Genomic DNA, 20,450 nt, shown 5'->3' with positions numbered 1-20,450 from the left:
CCTCAACACGCATCAAGTAAGCCAAAGGGACTGCAGGGAACAGACAGGCGATGCAGAAGGAAGGGCGGCAGCAGGGGGGAAGGGCTAATACACAGCTGCCAGGTGGTGGTAAAAAGCAGGAGCAAAGTATCATACAGGGGCTGACTGGATGGGAGCACCTCCAAGTGGAGCATGAAATTCTGTCATGTTCGGTCTCCAACCTATTTCTGACTTCAGCAAATAGCTGTGAAGTCACGGGTACAAAAGTTTCAAATCCCTCTGTTCAAAAAGCTTTGTTCATTCACATTTGCAAGTTACTGATATTGATCCAATAAAGAAAAACAGCTCCAGGCATTCCTTGGATACTCAGCACTTTCCAAAGTAATTTCAATGAACTGAGTACCTTCAGGACAACAATCAGTAACTGGTGGTTTGCAGTCTTCTTAAAGTACAACATTAAAAAAAAAAGGTTTATAAAGAATGATAGAAATCTGATTAAAACCCCCTCATTCTATAGCATCACCTGGAGATCTATTTGGTAAAGAGGGTCCTTTAATGCATCTGGATCGTCCTCTTCATCATCTTCGTAGTAATCCTCATCTGTCAGAGGCAAATCAGCAGGTTTTAACATTAAACAGAGCAAAATATCTCAGGAAGTAATCTATTAGACTACTGTTGAAATCCAAAGATTAAAAAAAAATAGTAATTGTTTCAGCACTGCTGGGTAAAAAAAAAAATAAAAATTGTATCCAGAATATCCGCTTGAGCTCACATGACGAGAAAATCCCAGAACAAGATGGGTCATAGCAGGAGCCTCAAGGAACACACAGGTGAGACAAGCATACAAGGGATACTAGACAAGCAGGTTTGTTAGTTACGTGCACTATAGTCTTATGCCTTGATCTTATGTCACAGTGACCCATTTCCAATTCTGTGCTAATGTAAGTAGTCTCCCTTATTGTATTTGCCTGTAAGGTTCTCCCTTCTAAGACTATATGCAAACTGGAGAGCAGAGGAAAGGAGATGATACACCCATTCCATCATCTTTATGCAGCAATTATTTCTCAACATCACTCCACAAACAAGCTCGTCCATTTCTACTACACTGTCATTTCAAGGTCATGTCTACATCTTTGAACATCAGTTTTCTCTTTAGAAGAAATACCTGCACACATCTCACAGCAACATGAAGCCTACGCAGCATTTGAACTCAGGTGAAAAATGCAGTTATTTAATCATCGTGTTAATCAAAGACATGTCCCTCTTACAGAAGGTCCTTATTCAAAATCCCAGTGTAGTGTTTCCTTCCCCTTGCCCACAGCCTTTGTTGAGCTGCTGTCAAGGAAAAAAAACTTTGACTAGGATGTCACCTACTCTGTTTTTGCTTTGAGTAAGCACTTTAAAGCTGTTACTACTTACCATACTTGTTTGTGGAAAGAATATCTGATAAGAACTGTCCTGCTAAGCCTTCATCTTCATCCTCATCCTCTTCCTGATCCTCCCACATATCATTTGAATCATCTGTTTAAGAAAAAAAATAATTCTTCCAAAAATAATCCAAATGCAAGAGGTCCAGCCTGTTGACCACTCTAAAGAGGACTGCTAGTTTTCAGGCAAACATCCTGCTTGTGTAGGCAGATGAAGGGAAACACCTGCAACCTTTACTATCCTTTTGGAATGAGTAACTCAGGAATTGGAGCCAAGCAACAAGCAGCAGCAAGAATGGATGCTTGAATCAGAGAGGAAGAAAGGTAGACCAGATATACCAAGAAAGGATGATTTTATTGGCATACGGTCAGATCCCATCTTCCAAACTAGCTCAAAACAATTTTCAGGTATAAGAATACACAATACTGATCTTAACCTTTGGCTCACTATTTAAGCCTTTGTAATTACAGGTATATTATTTACTATTGTGAGTTTCTTAATTACTGAAGAGATTACAAAGTAGATTTAAGCCATGCAAAGAGACAAAGCAAACCTAGTATTTTACCTTGGCTCCAATCTGCAGTTGTCTGTCTAGATGCATTTGCTTCCATTGCATTAGAGAGTTCATTTATTATTAACTTTAAGATTTTTACTAACAAAGGAATGTTTGTCCAGCGTTCAGGATCTGTAAGAGAATAAAAATATATATTCACACTGCTTTTAAGAAAACGTTAAAACCAGGCCTTTTTTTATCGTGGTGGTTTTGGGGTTTGTTGGGAGAGGCTTTGAGGGGTGTTGTTTGCTTCTGGGTGTTTTTTTGGTTGGCTGGTTTTGGTTTTGTTTTGTGGTGTGTTTTGGTTTTTTTGGTTGTTTTTTTTTTAAATTATACCATACATTTAACATGCTCACATACAAGCAAAACTTCCAGGTTGGGAGGAAAAAGGAACTGACATAAAAACCTTAAATGTTCTTCCCATATACCTCCACAGCTAGGTTCCCAAAGACCTTAATGGCAGTATCAAATATTGCATAGTTTGAATGAAGAGAAGGCATAGTTAAAATCTCCACAGCTGGATGAATTGGTGAGTCTACTCAATGAAATCATAGTCACAGATGACTTCATTAAGCATTCTTCTCTGAAGTATGTTTACACATCTAGCAGTGCTTTCAAGCAAATGAGCAGCACAGCACTCCCATGCATGCCTCTACCCTTTCTGAGACACTGTAAGCTCCAGCTTTTCCTCATCAGTGTTCCTGCAGGGCTTAATTATTCCATGGGATAGCTAGTGTATTTGTCCTTAATTACAAAAGGAAAGATCCTATCAAAGAAACTGGGAGCACTGGTTTTAATTCCTATTGATATTAGCATTAATCTTAGTTTAACTCAAATGCCAGCAATTACCATTCTCTCTCATCAGATGGAACAGGATGACGCAAAATAGCAGTGAATAACTCTCAATTCTATAATCACCTCATCCATTTGTATTAAATCAGAGACATCAGAAGTCTTCCAAATCAGTTGTTGGCAGAATTAAGGCAAGTAATGGATACGTAAGTACATGATGTACGGATTAGCTCTAAAAAACCAACATGCACCTTCTGTAGGAAATATCTCCCACAGCTTTGTGTGATCTACAAGATCTATTTTAAGGCCTTTCATAGCATATACTAACATGGGAAAAAAACCCTGTTAAATACAGCAAAACGATTACTTACTTTTGGCTGACTTTGATCGTGTCCGTATTCCCTCATCCATATTAAATATTTCTTCTCCCTTTACCCTGATGTCCTGAAGTCGCTTGTCGTCTGTGTTGATGCCGTACTGAAGGAGTTTACACAATGCTACAGAGCTGGAGAGCGGGGAATAGGAAAATTACAAATCAGAATTTTCCTAAACTGTAGCCCTTCAGTGAACTATTAATAGGGAACACATCTCCAGAGCAGACATTCAGATGCCCTTTTTACTACACGTTTGCCAAGAACGAACATTACAGAATTTTCCTGTTTCTCCTGATCTATGCCAGCATCTGATACGCGACTCATATCCTGATTTGCACAGCAAGCTGAACACTGACAAAGCTTTGGATTAAACACTAAGAGACCCTGCATACACACATAAAAGGTTTTTCCAGTTCAGAAGGGCCACAAGGTTAAACACACTCCTGAGGCATCACATGCAGATGATGATGGAATTAAGAGGAAAGCAGTGGTAAGAAAGTAGTAATTTGGTTGATCTGCAGCTATGAACATTTCTTCTACTCTTCTCCAGTCTCAAAGCTCTTTTTCACTTTGGTCCTTCACAGCTCTGCTACAGTCAGACCTTCTAATTTGCTCCTTTGGTATCTTCATGTGTTCATTCCATCTCTGCTACTCAGATTTCTGCTCCACACTTTCAAGCCTTCTCCATTTCCAGATCATACCGAGACCGTGACTACAGGTTAAGGACGCCAGTTTATGCTTGGCACTCTTAAACCTCTCTCCTGGCTCCACAAGTCTCAAACTGAAGTTTTGGAGCTCTGTGAAACTCACTCTTTTTGTGCTTTCACTTCACACTGTCCTTTCCTCCCACACTATGGCTCTCAATACCCATACTGCTGGTTTGGACCCAGATCTTAAGATGCCACCCTTCAGTTGCTCAAAATTTTCCCATCCTTTCACCATGCTGGTCAAGAGCAAACAGCCACTTCTTCAACCTGCCACTCACAGGGATGGGGACTGATGCACACAGAAGGTACCAGCTATATTCACGTTCCTTTTACTAACTCTATACACGAGGGTCCCCTGAGCAGGCATTGCTTTTCTTCAATATGCACAAAAACATTTAGCATTTTCTAATGCACAATAAGCATCACTGTAAACAACACAGATCAAAGTGTTTAATATACTGTAGAGCCTTGCCAAGTCTTGGTACACAAACAGCTCTAGTCTCAGACATTGTGGAGACAGCTCTGAACAACAGTTTGACCTTGCTCTCCCCATCGGCATCTGCTTCGGCTTTTTCCTGTGGCCATAAGCAGTCACATGGAATCCTGCAGACAACGCTGTTCTGTCAAAATGGGGATAAACCACTGCTTTTAAGGATGAAACAGACCAAGTGTGACCAAAACCAGCACCAGATCCCCAAATCAGACTGCCTCTTGTTCTGCATGATCATTCACAAAATTCCACTTCAAACATGCTTTTTCTCAGTATTTATTTCACAGGCCATGTGACTGCCTTAATAAAAAAAACCCACACCAACAGATACTAAGAAGTGAGTTAACAGCTGGTAAGACCCCTAAGGGTGGTCTGTTAGGCTTCCCATTTCCAGAAAAATCAAAGACAGCAGCTTCGGTAAAATTTAAATTAATATAGGGCATTTTGTGCTTTGGAATATAGTTCTCAGCCTCCACCGGAAGACAAATGTGCTCCTACAGCAAAAGGGGGAGAAAACGGTTTCAGCTGATTTCTTTACTGACTTTTAAGAGGTCACTAAATCAACAAGAAATCACCAGATTCTCTTAGGAAACTCTCTACAATGTCCTGAAACTCTACAATGTTCTACAAAGAAAACATCATGTCTGGAAGCTATTCTCATCCCATTCACAGAAGTTCAATCTCAAAAGCACTCCTGTGCTTGCAAGAGTCACCCCCTTCCCCCTTGGGTCACCCTGTTCCAGTACAGAAACACCAGGCACCAAGAGCAGCACTTAGAGGAAGATCAGAGATTGCCCCAGATATCACAGCTCTCCTGAGCTGAACTGACAGTGCAGGAAACAATTCTGTCCAGTGCTGGCACACACTAATCCAAGCCTGAACCAGCTCCCCCTTCCCTCACACCCAGTGTGTTTAATTACAATGGGATGATCAGTCAGCTAACGTTAACGCACAGATCCTGCTTATGAAACATCCCACCTGACTTTGCCTTCGTACTGCCCATAGAACAAGTGCTGCCGGCTCATCCATTCGGCCATTACAAACTCCAGAGCAGGCTTCCCAGTTGGTCCGGGGAGACTACACAGGAACTCCAGGAGTGGCTCCAGTTGCGAGTGAACCAAGTGAGCAAACACCATAATCAAGGACTACAGGAGGAGAAAGGAAATGTTAGCTGTACATAATTTAATAGCTGAAAATGTTTTATCAAATATTCAAGTAACTGAGCTCCCTGCAGAAGTGCAGACTGTGATTACCAGCCCCAAGAGGAAGAGAAAGTGTTAGCATCTGCGAGACACTGTCTGCTACAAAAGCAGGCAATAAACTACTACAGTCAACAGCAATATGTTTTAACCACCCCAAAATCACACAGAAGGAATAAATTTACTCACAACCATGCCCCAAACTAACAAACCTTAAAGCAAAGATGAAAAGGCTATTTAAAAAATATCAGCGGCTGCATTTGACTTCTGACTAGCAAAAATATCACATGGCAACACTCAAGACATTGCAAGTGCCCTAGTTTGCTCAATGGACCAGAAGCTGTACACATGGCTCTATACACAGAGCTCCAAATCTAGGCATATCTAGCAGAAATGCATCTCATCATCAAGTTAAGGAACAGAAGTTACTGGGCCAGAGCCACAACCCATATTCTCCTCCCCTTTCATGACAGGGGTTTTCCATCACCACCTCTGTCACAGGACCACACATCATCATTCGGGCCTTTTCCAATTCCAAGTGCACTTTGAACACAAGTTTCAGAGAAAGAATTGCAATTTTAGAAAGGTTTTTGGGTTTTTTTGTTGTGTTTTGTTTTGGGTGTGGGTTGGTTGGTTTGTTTTTTTTTTTAACAAGATGCAGTTTTACAGTCTGACTCCTAAAGACCTGGGGTAGAATTCACACCCTGCATATTTCTAAATGTCAGTCTCCAAGTCTGAAGGCATCTCTGCAGGCTTCCTTGGTGAAAAGCTGCCCACCTCCAGAGGCCCATCTTCCAGGCTAACACAGGGAAGAGATTCAGCCTTGTGAAAGGCTCATTTCTCCTTCCCTGGCTACAGGACCTCATGTTGACAGCTTCCAGATCTTCTAACTTGGAACCGATTCTAACTCGGAAGAGTTAAGAATCAGCAGTGTATCTGAAGGGGTGGGTGGTGGTGGTGGGGTGTGTTAAAATCACGGCTTTAAGATGAAATCTGTGCAGACATCCGAATGGCCTTCTTGACTCAGCATATGCTGGCTTGAAAAATGCACATACAAAAACCAGAGAAATACACAAGAAAGATAAAAGGCTTAGAGCACAGTGAGCCTCAGCCAAGTGCTGCACTGAGGGCAAAGGTGGGATTTTACTCAACAGTGCCAGCAAAACATCTTCCCCCAGCTGCTGCTGAGGAACCAGGGGGCCCATCACCATGTTCTACATTAAGGGCACTGACAAGAAAGACGGGAGAGAGAATGAAGATGACTGAAATAAAATCATTCCATAAAACTGTGCCACTAGAAGTAGGTCAAGGCTAGAAGAGATCACGATGCTTTTTGTCTGGCCTCTCACCTGATGCAGGCCAACCACACCTCCAACTCACCAAAAGTTCACCTTGTCTGAACTCCCAGGCATTTATCCTATGAATACAGCACAAAACCGCTTGAAAACATGTGCTGCCTTTGCCATAGCATCCCTACTTAGGCAACTCCTGGCCCCTCTAAACATTCACTGCTTGCAAGCACAAAGCCATGAGGCATTATTTAAGGTGCATTAAAGCTTACCCACAAAATCCATAATCTGGATAACTCTGTATGAGCAAAGTCGGCATTTTCACGACTACTTCAAGGTGATACGTAGACCCTTCAATTGTACTAGCTATAAATAATCAGGGTTTTTATTACTTTCTTACAGTAATTTGTTTTTTATATATATAATAGAAACATATTATATTTCTATTATACATTATATATTAAATATATATCTATATATAAGTATAATTTTTATATATTATAGAAAAATATATACAATAAAATATATATATGTTTTGTTTTATAAAACAATTTAAAAAAAAAATTACAATTTCTTTTCCTGACACTTCTACTTGCTTTCCTGGGTGCCCAGCCTGCTCACCTGCATTACACTGAGTGTCTCTGCTTGCTGCATTTTGCTCAGGATAGCTCTCAGGATCTGGTCCAGATTCTCTCCCAGCTCACTTCCTGCTTTCGAAATTAAAGTGGAGACCAGCCTGCCCACAAAGGCAGCAGTGAATTCTGAGGTCCTTGGATCTAGAAGTTGGCTCACCACCTGCATCACATACCACAGTCCATTGTGGCCTTGCTCATCATGCCATTGTGCAATTTGTTCCAGCGCTACTGAGACGTAGGCACGCAGACACTCACCACCATTCTAAAAAAGAAAATAATCATGTTAGAATTTCCCTTTCCAGATAAGGGAGTGGGAAGCATGGGAAGTCATCTCCTGTCATCACTCCCAAAAGACCCTTAACCAAGATGAAAACAATGGGCAAACTGGTGACATCTGTAAAAGATCCAAGCTCTATTAGAGCAGTAAAATCAGTGTTTAAATTTAAAAATAATTTCTACAGACTTCAGTGCATTTTCAAGTACAAAACTCTTCTATGCCCAGGCAGGTCTCAAGATCATCTAGTAAATACAAAGACAACCTAAATTAGTTGCAGTTTTGGGCCAGTCTTGTTACCCAGAGAAATTCCAAGAGTTTCTAACAAGTGAGAAATGAAGACAGCAAAGTGTAGCACTTTGTTGTTAATGAAGCTCACTAACAGCCAAGCTGCAATTGTTTTGCATTCTTCTGAAAACAAAGATCCAGCAGAGTGACCAGCATGCTGGTCTCCAATCTATTCTTACTGGTATGCTGTTTAAGGAAAGCCATTTCTATGGTCTGTATTCATGTGGCAAAGGGTAGCTGGCACTATAAAACTTCTTACATAAGGAACGAAACCAGCTTTTTATTTATATGCCACCTAGTAGCTGGAATGAAAAGGCAGCCTGCGCTTGTAGCCTCTGATGCTTTTTCCTTCTTGCTTAAATACTCTAAAGACATGATCAGGTAATAGAAGAGCCTGCCAGCACAGCTCAGGCAGAACTGCTTTTGGGATTAATCCACGCTCTCCCTCCATTGCATACATGGCTCCATCAAAAACAAGTTTGCCCTCCCCTTCCCACTTAAATGAGTACAGGAGAAAACAGCCAGGAGGAGGAGGTCTAGAAAGGCTTCTGCACAGGTCTTTTTCTTCCCTATGCCCAAGAGTGTTCCTGAGAACACCCTCTGCCATTCCTAGCTGCGATGAAAGTTAATGGGGGAAGAAATGCAATGTTTTGGGTTTTTGTTTGGGTTTTGGTTTTTGTGGTGGGGTTTTTTTTTTGTGCGCTCTAGAGCCCTAAAACAGAAAAACTATCAAGGCTGCTGCTTTACTCACACCAGTCCTCCAAATTAAGGAACGATCAGTAAAAGTCATTCCAGGGCCTTGAACAGCAGTACTTTCAGGATAAACAGGAGGTGGCAGAGACTCCTGAGGAGATGCCAATACAGCTGTTGACAAGCAAAGCCTGGGCTCCCTTAAAGGCTATGTCACCCGTCTTACTCGGTCACCTCTTGGACTGCAATAGCCCTGCAATTCTCAGTACTCCCCACAACGTTACCTGCATAGTAGCATTGTCATCTGTGTTCAAGCTGCACTGAGCCACTGCAGGAAATGCTTGGCAGATCAGGAGCTGAGACAGAGGAGGTTTTGTATTCCTCACAACTGTGGTCAATATATCAATAGAAGTCTGAAAGGAAAACACAAATGAAGGCACTGTTACAGCAGCAGCCATAGTACGCCAAGTCAGAATTACCCATCACTGGTGCAAACATCAAAGGCATAAAGTCTAGAATATTTTTTAAATCAGAGGCCCTTGGAGTCATGCACCCAAGCATCACTGTGTTTGACACAAATATGTGGTGAGCACTGTAAAAGTTTCCAAGGCAGTTCAGACACTAAAAGCAGTGTAACCCCTTAAATATGGCAAACAGTTTCACGGTACCCTGACGCATGCTAATCAGTACAGCCAGAGAACTGTTCTAGCTGACTTGTTCCATTTTGTTTATATTGATTATAGATCTATTTTAATTACCCATGAGGAATTGTAACTGTCATACCAATCAATAGGGAGATTATAAGCATGTTGATAAAGATATTTATGGGTTTAATTACATATAATCATTCCACACAGTCAATGCTTAACCTTTTATAAGGGTACTTTTAAAATTATACAGGCTTGTCCTTCCTATGTCTCCAGCAATTTATACATGTGACACACAAATCAGAAAAAGCCTTAGAAGAAAGTGCAAGAAATAGCCGTGTAGCCTACTGGAGAACATTCCACCAAAAAGAGGAGACTGTTACTGGTGAAAGATGGCTATCTCAAAGTGAAACCACGAGGGATATGCTGCAGAAACTGGAAGAAGTCCAGAGGAGCAGTTTAAAGTTAACTTTTGGAAGCATCTTCCCTCATCTGCAGATTTGCCGCCTTCTCTCCACAGAGAAACCTCTACCAATGACCAAAGTCATCGTTCAAAAGCAGTTTAAAAGCAACTTTTCTATTCTTTGCAGACCAGCCATCCATTCAAGAACAAGGAATCATCTCCAGCTAAGACCATGTACCACTGTAGCACTTACTGCACAAAGCCCTGCTGGGATCTTGTCAGCAGGGGCTTGCATGATGCTGACAAGAGTTGGTATTAGCCTCATCTGCATTGGACCCTGGCAGGCTTCTATCTGAGCTAGCTCCTTAAAGATATCTTGGGCAAGAGAAGCAACAACTGGATCTGGAGAGAGAAAGCACCATTTACTGAAATATACTAACAAACACATCTCAATGTTTGCTACCACTATTTTGAATAGGCAAAGCAGCAAGTTTCCCTTCTAGCTTTACCACATGACTCAATGTTAATTCAATTACCATTTATTAAGTTTTCACCACCAGGATTCAGTAGCAAAAACAACTGTAGTTTGAGAACGTAACTTGAAGGCATACCGTTACTGTACTTCAAAAATATTGCAATCGTGAAGGGGCAGATTTTGTTCTCCACACTTGCTGTAAATGCTGGGTCTACCGTACAGACAATGCACAGCGTCTCCATCACAAGGTTTAGGACCTCGGAACTGAACTGAGTTGCCAAGTGGATCAGTCCATCAAGAATGCTAGGAAGGAAAGGCTGCAACACATGGGTGCTCTCAGAGATCTTCAGCTGGTCACAGTAGCTAGACAAGAAATTCATGATACAAAAATACATACGTAATATATTAAAGTGATTTATACATTTAACTCTAGATGATATTTCACCCTCTGATTCTTATTCCTCAAGTTCACTCCTCTAGGACTTTTCCCTTGATCTCTCAACAGCTCAGCTATCTTTCCTCCTCACTGCACCCCTGGAGGTTCACAGAAGCAGAGTTAAGTGATATTAAAAGCTTCTACCACCTCTTACTAAGAGTTCTCTCTTAAGAGCTGCGCATCGATGGATAGAGAAAATAAACCTTGAGGACAGAAGTAGTCCAAGACAGACACTCACTGCTTACAAAATGTTTAATTACTATGTTCTACAAGTGACCTGGGGAATGATAAAACAATTTCAGGAATAACTAAGTTCTAAGTCTCTGCCTTCACTTATTCAGTAACATTTCAGTGCAAACAGAAGACAAGGTATTTTTTTGGAGGAAGAGAGTGGGGAAGAGTAGGGTTTTCACAAGTTTTTTTGTGGTTGGTCATTTTCTGGTTTTAGACAAATGTTCATTTTTCACTTTAGAATCAATACAGCAGATCTCCCTTTTTCCTTCTTGCAACTTACAAAGAAAGGATTGGAAAAACAAACATTCCTTGTTACTAGGACCTGCTTCACAAGCCCGTACTATGTCCTTCAGCCACCCTTGTGACTGAACAGGAGTCATCTGGGTTTCATCTCGATGCTTCTCATCGCTATCGAGTTCTGCTTCTCCTTGGGACTGTATCCATTACTACTACTGTAGCCAACCTTGAATCTCAGTTTCACAGTCCTCATTGGAGTTATTCTATTTTGAACCTGATTGCTTACACTTTTTAAGTTGACATGTGTTTCATTCAAAGCAAGTATTTCCACAGCCTACACAGAAATAGTATTAGTATTTTAACATACTGGTCTTGTAAGCGTAATTTATACCAGCTATCCCTGCGGCTTTGGAATACCTTAGGGTTTACTTACCCCCAGATAGCTCTGACTGCAGAGATGCGGACAGAAGGAGGCTGGGTTTCATGTAGACCACTGACAGTAGCTTGCAGGAACTGCTGGATTAGCTCTGGAGACATAGCCACTGTAAAACGGCTGGCGGCCCACAGAGCACGGCCCAGGAGAAAAGGAGACACTGAAGCAAAACAAAAAACCATAGTGGTTTTACAGTAAGTTTTCTGAGTTTAAAATTACAACTGCTTCTATCCATTATTCAAAATCTTGTCATCCTGACAAGAAAATGGCAAGATGTTACAGTGAAGACAAGTATGCAGGCATACAAATAATTTCTGTTCATAGGCAGAATTCAGTTTATTTCCTTAGTTATTTCAAAGAATAATTTCTCATTTCTTTAAACAAAAAAACCCAACCAAACAAACAACCACCTTCTTCCCTCAACTAGTTACACTTTAATTTGTTCATCAATACAGCAATACATGCTTTACTGATCACTGGAACAAAAGTAACAAAGGCTTCTTCAGTAATTCCTATTCATCTAGCTCAGTATTTTGTCCCCAAGAGCAGCAAACAGCAGCAGCTTAGGAAAAAGAATTAGAGGAACAGAAAATGTACTCTGGGATCTTTCACAGATTCTTCTAGTTTCCAGCCATCACCTTGCAATCACAGAACGTAATGTTCAACAGCACTAGTGAATACTCATTATCTACTCACCTGTTTACACTTATCAAGGTATGATGTATCTTTATCACACTTAACCCTTCTGCCTTTTCAGGCTCAAAGTGTCCTTAACTATTTAGGCTACCCTCAAACAGATGATGCTGTCTATTTCTCAGCATCTTTACTGCCATTATTTATACTTCTGCAAGTATTAATTTTAAGATGAGAACATGAAAAACTCCACGCAAGATGTACAGCAAGAGAAAAGCTTTATTTTCTAAGCTAGTATTATAAACCACAAGATTTCTTTGTCTTATTACCATTACTGAGCAGTAAATGATATCCTCTGAGAACTACATACATACTGACTGCAGGAGCTCTTTCTTGAGCACAATAGCTCATCTACAACCCAATATCAAATCTGTACATGTGTGTAAATACATGTAAATAGCTGAGGTTGTTTATTTACAGGCATTGCACACTATTTCTTCATTCAAAATTAAGACAAAAATAGAAAAAACCTTCTTTGTAATAGGTTAAACATATTTCTTTGATGAAAGCATCCAACAATTTGGTTTTTCTGCACTTAAGCAGCTTAATGTGGACTCACCAATAATGCTCACATTGGCTTAAACTTCTCAAATTTTAATTACTTGCAAGGACTTCTGAGGTGTGACTGCCAACAACTCCTTTGAGTTTCTTGCACACTGATGTAAGATAACATAGAAAGCAGAAGCCCGCACAGTTCCCAATAATAGGATCCCGCTCAGCTAGGAATATTATTTGAATTTATGGGCTATGACTACCATCAGCCTCAGCATAAAGAGAATGGCGTGGTATGGTGCTGCAGAAGTTCTGAAGCCTGTTAAACACTGCTGGTGTCCTTCCCAGAAACAGATACAATACAACAGAACAACTATTTTTCCATGAAGTTCCCTAAGCAATTGCCCTTCCACCTCCAAGCCCTATAGGCTCAAGCACCCAGCTAACAGTGAGTTTCAACTGAAAGCAGTGTCCCACTTCAAGGACTTATATTAGCCCTGGTTGCATGTGTGAACTCACAGCATAAGATTTATGCCCTTTCACATGTACAATGTGCACAACTGCATTTCACACCACCATGTGCACACAGCAACCTGATTCATCAGACACTTCTGTTTGAGAGAGATTTTCAAGGTCTGGCACTCAGCAGTTACTCTGAGCAATGGCAAGGTCCAACATACCTGAAATGTTGAGATCTGCAAGAACAACATTTGTCAGGAAGCCGTGCATATCAAAATGTATCCTACCATTCTTCACACTGTCTGTAATAATAGACTTCACAGAGCCCAGGGCCAGCATACAAGCTTCATGTATTTTCCACCTGCAAAAGAATTAGGATGCCTTTAAGTTTTTCCTTCATCATCGCCTCAAGAAATAGCACCATGCTTGATTACTCTGTGTGCAGAAGCACTGTGATACCCAGTACATTTAAAGATTTAAAAATGTCTATTCTTGCATTACATTTTGTTAATTATGATGAAATGGAGTTGTGTGTAAATACCGTTTCCTGGTTTTATTTGTGAAGCAAATAACCTACTTTAAAACTTATCACAATTAAGGCAGACAGGGACTCAAATGTCTGATTCTGCAGACATTCAGTTGCTGCTCACTATAACGGAGTGGCTACTCTGACATGAATAATCAAAACACACACAAACACTGAACTAATGCACTGAAAAACCAAGAGAGAATAGTTATAAAAAAGCAATGAGGTACTTCTACAATTGAGGTCTCTTCTCCTATCGCCAAGTAACATTAAAGAACACAACTCTGAAGTTCTGAAATTAAAACATACATCTGCATATAGCACCTAATCTCTTCCTCACATCCAAGTGGAAAAAAACCAAACAAACCCTAAAATTTTGAGCTTGATTAACTGGACACAAAATGAAAGTGCTGCCAATTTCTCTTCAGATTATGTATAGTAATTAACATTTCCAATTAGACATTTTAAGGAATTGTCAAGAGTCTGGGGACAGCTAACTCGTGCTAGGAATTGCTGAAAGTATTCCACAAAAGGATTCTGCCATCTGGCTCAAGACCTGCTGGAATTCCTTTTCTTTCCCTCTAACCAGATTTCTCAAATTTCATCCTTGCCCATGTGCCACCAAAAAAATGTGATTAAATTGTGCTGCACCCAATGCTGCAGAACAGCTTGGTATTTGCATCAGTGTTCTTTCCCGCTGCCCCATCTCCTTACCAGTGCTCAGCACCATTGTTTTTAGCCTGCTCAGCTTCTTGTAAATGTCTTGTAGCTGCTGCAGCCAAAGCAGTTGCACTCTCATTCTGGAAATCAGCAGCCACAGCCTGCACAGAAGGAAGTGATAACACTCATTTGTATAGACTTTTAAAAGTTGGCCTTTTCTGCAAATGCCCTTCATGAAGCTAGGTTTATTATTTGTTAGAATTATTTTGGTTGCATCTAGATGTGGAACACATTGCATACCAGCAACAGATCCTGTGCAGCAATCCTCACTGTATAGGAAAAAGTATCATCGTCTTCATCCTCCACAAACTGTTGTGGATTTGCAGTCCAAACTTTTATCTAAAACAGAAAGGAGACAAAAAAAGGTAGGGTAGATGATGAACTCAGAATGCCATGGGTAAAAAGGAGCTTTTCTGTTGCTAGTAACCAGTTTTGCAAAACTACTTTCAGAATTTTTCTCTGCCATCAGAAGTTGTCATCTTCAACTGATTTTTCTTATATTCTATTGGAGAAACCTTTGAAAATAAGAGACTCTCTCTCTCTCTCTCTTTTTGTCCAGAATTCACCTTGCTCTTCTGCTCCTTATTTGAGATTCAAATTTGACAGCACTAATGTTCAACCTGGAATGAACACTACAGTTTTATTTCTAGACGAGGAAAGAGAGAAGCAGATGAATCTTTAACAGTGCCCATTCTCACGCACGCCTACCTGAACAAAGACAACGGCTGTCAGGCTCGGAAGGCCAGGAGCCACGTAGAATTTCAGCACAAATTATTTTACACTACTAGCACGATCTTTTCACTATCACAGAAGCCTGGCTATCCTTTTCAACATGATAATCCTCATTTTCACAGCATAATACTTCATGAAGGAATGAAGGAAGAAAGCTTGGGAGGAGTTGGGGTTGTTCAGCCTGGAGAAGAGAAGGCACTGGGGAGACGTTATTGCAGCCTTAAAGATGGAGACTTTTTACCAGGCCCTGCTGTGACAGGACAAGGGGCAACAGATTTAAACTGAAAGAGCGTAGATTCACGATAGATATATAGAAGAAGTAATTTACCATGAAGGTGTTGAGACACTGGAAACATTGCTCGGAGAAGTTGTGGATGCCCCATCATTGGAAGTATTCAAGGTCAGGTTGGACAAGGCTTTGAGCAACTTCTAGTTAAAGATATCCCTATCCATGGCAGGGGGTTGGACTAGATGATCTTTAAGGTGCCTTCCAACCCAAACCATCCTATGATTCTGTGATTTGCTGTCCACATTACACCACTTAGGAACATTTGGATGCTATTGCCCTAAGTTCTGGCACAACAAAGTGACAGAACAGCCTATTAGAACACAGCAGCTTTCACACATTGAAACTTCATAGAACATCAGCTGTTTGAAATAATTTCATTTGCTTCCTACACAAGACAAGCATGCTCACCTGCTCCTCTGTGATCTGCATATAAAGGAGGATGTAATAGATCAGCTCTGGCAAAGCCTTCTTCACTGTGCTCTTAAATTTGTTGTTTTCCAACAAGGCATGAACAAATTCAAATATACTGAACACTAGATTTTCAAAGCCCAATACTTCACCTGAACAAAGAAGTGGAGAAAAAAAAAGAACATGACTGAATATGCCAAGATACAGAAAGGCAGAAGTAAAAACAAAACCCATGACCGAATATGCTAACATACAGAAAGATGTAAATGGATGTCAAATATAATCACAAACTGTTAGCTTGTCTGCAGAGATAATGTTTATTCTTACTCCTGGACTAGCAAGGGCGGCGGCAGCCTCAGGAGGATGTCTGACCTCACCACTTTCTGCTCTCTTCCCACCTCACTGCACATTCCTCGTTAAAACTCAAGCAACATAAAACCTGTTTTGTTTTCTTTTGTCCCATTAGTTTTACCTCAAAATTGTTGCAGGACTCACTCCTTGAATCATTAGAAAACTTAAATTACGTTGCTGCATCGATCACAATCACATGTAGCTTGCAAAGAACTGATGGGACATTGGTCTAACACCAGAAGTGTACCTTTAAGCACAATCTCCTACCGTGTTTCAGTCACTGTTTTGACAACAATAACGTTCTCAAAAGAGAAGGCAGAAGTGCCGTTTAACAAGTTCTTACCATCAGAATCCACAGGGTCCTCCACCTCCTCTGTGTAATTTACTTCTGTTCTCACATAAGTGGATGGAGTTAAGTAAATTTGCGTGTTTCTGAAAAACTAAATCTATTTAGGAACTAATCTGTTCGTCTTAAAATTCCTGATAACTATGGAAGTTTTCTTTTTTAAAAAAAATCTTTGACTTTATGCACAGTCCTGTGTTTCTGAGAGGACAAACCCCAGAAGCTCCTGGCTTTGTGCACTGCCTGGCTGCAAAGACCACTTCCACATCACTTCAGCACATCCTTCAGATCATTTGATTACCTTAAACCAAATCCACCCAGGTAACACAAAACTTCATTTATGTTAAAATTCTGTAAGAATGGAATCACTCAGACTCACTCTGAGCCAGCCAACGCTTCACTGCTACTGAAGGGTGAGGAGCCACCCCAAGCTCCACAAGCTCCCTAAGCTGTCCCTGCTCCCCGTCAGGCCTCCCCACGAGCCTCCAGCCCTGGGACGTGACAGAGAACTACCCTGGGGGTGGAGAGGAAGGACATTTCTTTGGGGATGGTAAATTTTAAGTCCAACAAGTGCCAGAGCAAACACAAGGGAAGGAAGGACAAGACTCTCCCCTTTTGCAAACAACAAACTATTTTGGTCAGCTCAGATGCCAGCAGGACTGCAGTGGGAATCAGGACAGAAAAGGGGGAAATGCACCATCAAAAATTTAACAAACAGCAACTTGTATTTTAATGGGTGTCTAAAAAAAGTCAAACAAAACCAGACAGCCCCTACTTGCTCCAGCACTATGGCTACTTTTATGGTGTCCTTGCCCATTTTGACTCTACAAGAGCCTATCACCCAGTATGCAGCAGGATTCTGAAACACAGAACACAAACAAAATATGCAAGCAGCTTTGATATAAAAAGGTCCAGATCTATGATCTCCAGAACAGTCTTTCTTATTGAATCACAAAGGAAAAGCTCAGTCACCCCTTACACTATTATCACAATACAGTGTCCAATTCTGGTGTTTATATCAAAAATTCAGAAAAAGCTACAAGAAGGCCCAGTATTCTACAATTACAGTCTCATTATAAAAGGCTAAAAAAGCAACTCTGGAATTAACAACATGGAAAGGTTTGACTTATCAGTTTGCACTTACTGGGAAAACTACCAACAGAACACCTCTAATGTGCCTGATTGTGCAGTGAAGCAATGACTGTTATAAAATTCCAAAGGCAAACCAACTTCAACCTTAGCAGCAAGTGTAACCAGACATTAGTACTGCTGTAGCAAGGGCTACTGTAGATTCTGCTTTGCCTGAAGTCTTTACATTGCAACTAGACATCTTTTTAAGAAGACAATCTTCACTGAAGAGTGCCAGAAACAGTACAGAGATCAGCCACAACCCTGCAGCCAGTGTAACATGGGCACTCACATAATATATCATATATGACTTTTAAGCTAAGAGAAACTTAATGGAGCCTACTGAAGTAACAGAAATATCCGGTACATCTACACAGCAGATGCCTGTGTTCTGTCATGGCAGACTACTCCAGCTACCACACTCTTCAGCTGTGTTCAGGTCATTGTTGTGTATGAGAAACAGTTTGTCTTGTTCTATTTGAGGTAAAACCATTCACTACAGAGGATATAAGGCGGCACTTTCTGTAAGGGTGTTCCAGACAATGGGCAGGATCTGCTGCATTGACGAAATCATGTGCTTCGGATAGTTTTTCACAAGTGCTGTCACAGCCTGCAACAAAAAGGATTATCAATCAGGAGCATAACTGGGGAAAACCATCAACAAACACTCAAATCATGGGCACTGTTTCATTAACAATTGAGATAACGCAGTGTCTTCCTGCCACAAAGGTCTCCTCTTCTCACTCCTGACCAGGTGGTCCCCTCTCCTGCACAGACTGACAAACAGACCTCTCCCCATATCTGCTATTTTGCAGGGGAGCAAAGGGATAAGGCAACAGGTACAACTCTGGAAATGGAGACAATGCAATATTTGGGTGGTGAGGTACAGTCTCCAATCAGAAGTACAGCACTGCCTGCATACGATTACCACCTGGGAGCTATCATGTCCCAGAAAACTCTAATATCAAGTAAAATCAGACCACAGCCTATTTCCCACACTTCTACACATGCAAGCAACACATCTGTTCGCACATCCAGGAAATAGCTGCAGTAGAAAACACCCACTCAGATCAATTCTCTCACCCATTTCAGCTGCAGACAGAGGCAGCTGTGCCAGTCCAACAGAGGGGCTGTTTTGGGAGCAGGTCTACAGGAGATTATGCCTGGAGTTTCATGAAGTTGATCACCCTGATTTAGGGGAGCCCTTTCACTGATGCTTGCCAAAAAGCTTTTGGGAGCCTCCAGGAGTCAAAGAACTCTCACTCCACTGAACAGACACTGTCTCCTCATGCAGGGGCACAGCTCCAGTTATCTTTTTTTGGATACAGAAGAGCCCCTCACAAACTGCCTGACTGGTGGCTGCTACGAGACATATGGATATCAGTTTGTTTCTTCTTAGCCAATACAAAACACTTTGTCCAGTTTGTTTGTAGCACTGGATACATTAATAGAAATAAAAAAATTCACCTTTCAGAAAAAAACCTCAGCATTTTAGTATCAGTATTAGAGATGAACAGGCAGCCAGAGATAATCCAGGTACTTAAGTTTGAGAATGAGTCAGGTAGGTGCTAGAAGCATTACAGAAAAGACCTGTTGAAGCCTCTGGCAAGTTTATGCAAGTGCTGGCAGAGGATCTGAACCTGATTCTGCAGGACTGCTGCAAACTCAACACCCTGACTATAGCCACAGTAGCATCTAAAGGGACTTGTTCCATATGCCACTGCTTATGAACCCTATGCAAGTTTTTCTAAGCTATGTGCCAAGAAAATCTTGCAGGAAGCATTGCTGGAGTGGGTAAAAGTTCTTCAATTCAATAGCTCTGCAGTTCTAACAACAGAAGACTGCATTTGCAAGTTCACCACTTTCCTGCAGAGCAAGTCATTAAAAAAAGAGCACTCTCTCCTGTCAAATGTTGTACTTCAACCCCTGTCCTCTCATTCTGCCAATTCCCACTGCTTGTTTGAGCTAAAAGAACTACTTCACAGATCTCCTCCTCTGCCAGTCCCCATGTACTGCTCCACCAGCATGTAAATTCCCATAGAAAATCCTTATCCACCTCTTCAGAGCAAAGTCAAGCTGCTCCCCAAGCAGGACTTTTAATGGCCAAGCCAGGCAATAACTGACGGCACCCACACCTGTAGCCTGACTCACCACACAGACCCACCAAAATCACCGCTGGGGAAGCAACACAACAGCTCCTGAACCCCTTCCAGCTATTCTGCAAGCAAACATCCATCCACATCTTGACTAGATGCTCAGCAGCTCCTTACAGTCACTCTGTAGTAAACCTTCTTCTTCTTTCACCTCATACTTGTGCTTTTAGATGGAGAAGGAATCCCTAAATTTGTGGATAAAAAGCTTACAATGTATTCTAGCCAGCAGCAGAAAAGCACACTAGAGCTAAATGCTCAGTAAGAGTACAGCCGGTGCAGGTTATGTACTTTGCTCATAAACTTAGGAAATTTGCCAAAACACGGCTATCATCATCCAAGAACAAAGAGGGTATGATTATTTTTCATAACTAATTATTTGTTCCAACAGCAGAAAAAAATATAAGCATAACTTCACTGACCCACCTAATATACAGGTGTTGAAAGAACAGATTTTAAGTGTAAGCAAAGAAGCACTACATCAAGGTAGTAAGACACTTTAGACTGTTGGTTAATTGGTGCTCTTGATATAATTACTGCACACTAAGTATATCATATTTGTATTCCCTTGCTATCAAATTTGCCTTATCTCTGTT

At 41.1% G+C, this 20,450-nt stretch overlaps 1 protein-coding gene across 1 annotated transcript in view; it reads right to left on the bottom strand.

Annotated features, from left to right (window-relative positions):
- IPO9 (importin 9) overlaps nucleotides 1-20,450 on the bottom strand; it is a 39,580-nt gene that overhangs the window by 1,942 nt on the left and 17,188 nt on the right. Inside the window, exons 8-23 of the mRNA XM_037410598.1 lie at nucleotides 18,214-18,314; nucleotides 16,577-16,635; nucleotides 15,883-16,034; nucleotides 14,694-14,792; nucleotides 14,448-14,554; nucleotides 13,429-13,568; nucleotides 11,564-11,723; nucleotides 10,360-10,586; nucleotides 10,002-10,150; nucleotides 8,983-9,111; nucleotides 7,433-7,708; nucleotides 5,302-5,468; nucleotides 3,124-3,257; nucleotides 1,973-2,092; nucleotides 1,399-1,500; nucleotides 503-579 (exon numbers count right to left, since the gene is read on the bottom strand). Coding sequence (XP_037266495.1) covers nucleotides 503-579; nucleotides 1,399-1,500; nucleotides 1,973-2,092; nucleotides 3,124-3,257; nucleotides 5,302-5,468; nucleotides 7,433-7,708; nucleotides 8,983-9,111; nucleotides 10,002-10,150; nucleotides 10,360-10,586; nucleotides 11,564-11,723; nucleotides 13,429-13,568; nucleotides 14,448-14,554; nucleotides 14,694-14,792; nucleotides 15,883-16,034; nucleotides 16,577-16,635; nucleotides 18,214-18,314 — 2,199 coding nt within the window. The remainder of the gene's footprint in view (nucleotides 1-502; nucleotides 580-1,398; nucleotides 1,501-1,972; nucleotides 2,093-3,123; nucleotides 3,258-5,301; nucleotides 5,469-7,432; nucleotides 7,709-8,982; nucleotides 9,112-10,001; nucleotides 10,151-10,359; nucleotides 10,587-11,563; nucleotides 11,724-13,428; nucleotides 13,569-14,447; nucleotides 14,555-14,693; nucleotides 14,793-15,882; nucleotides 16,035-16,576; nucleotides 16,636-18,213; nucleotides 18,315-20,450) is intronic.

The sequence above is a fragment of the Falco rusticolus genome, chromosome 17, assembly GCF_015220075.1.
Source record: "Falco rusticolus isolate bFalRus1 chromosome 17, bFalRus1.pri, whole genome shotgun sequence".
NCBI classification, from domain to species: Eukaryota; Metazoa; Chordata; class Aves; order Falconiformes; family Falconidae; genus Falco; species Falco rusticolus.
The sequence above is the reverse complement of the archived record's forward strand: the minus strand, read 5'-3'. Positions and strand labels throughout refer to the sequence as shown.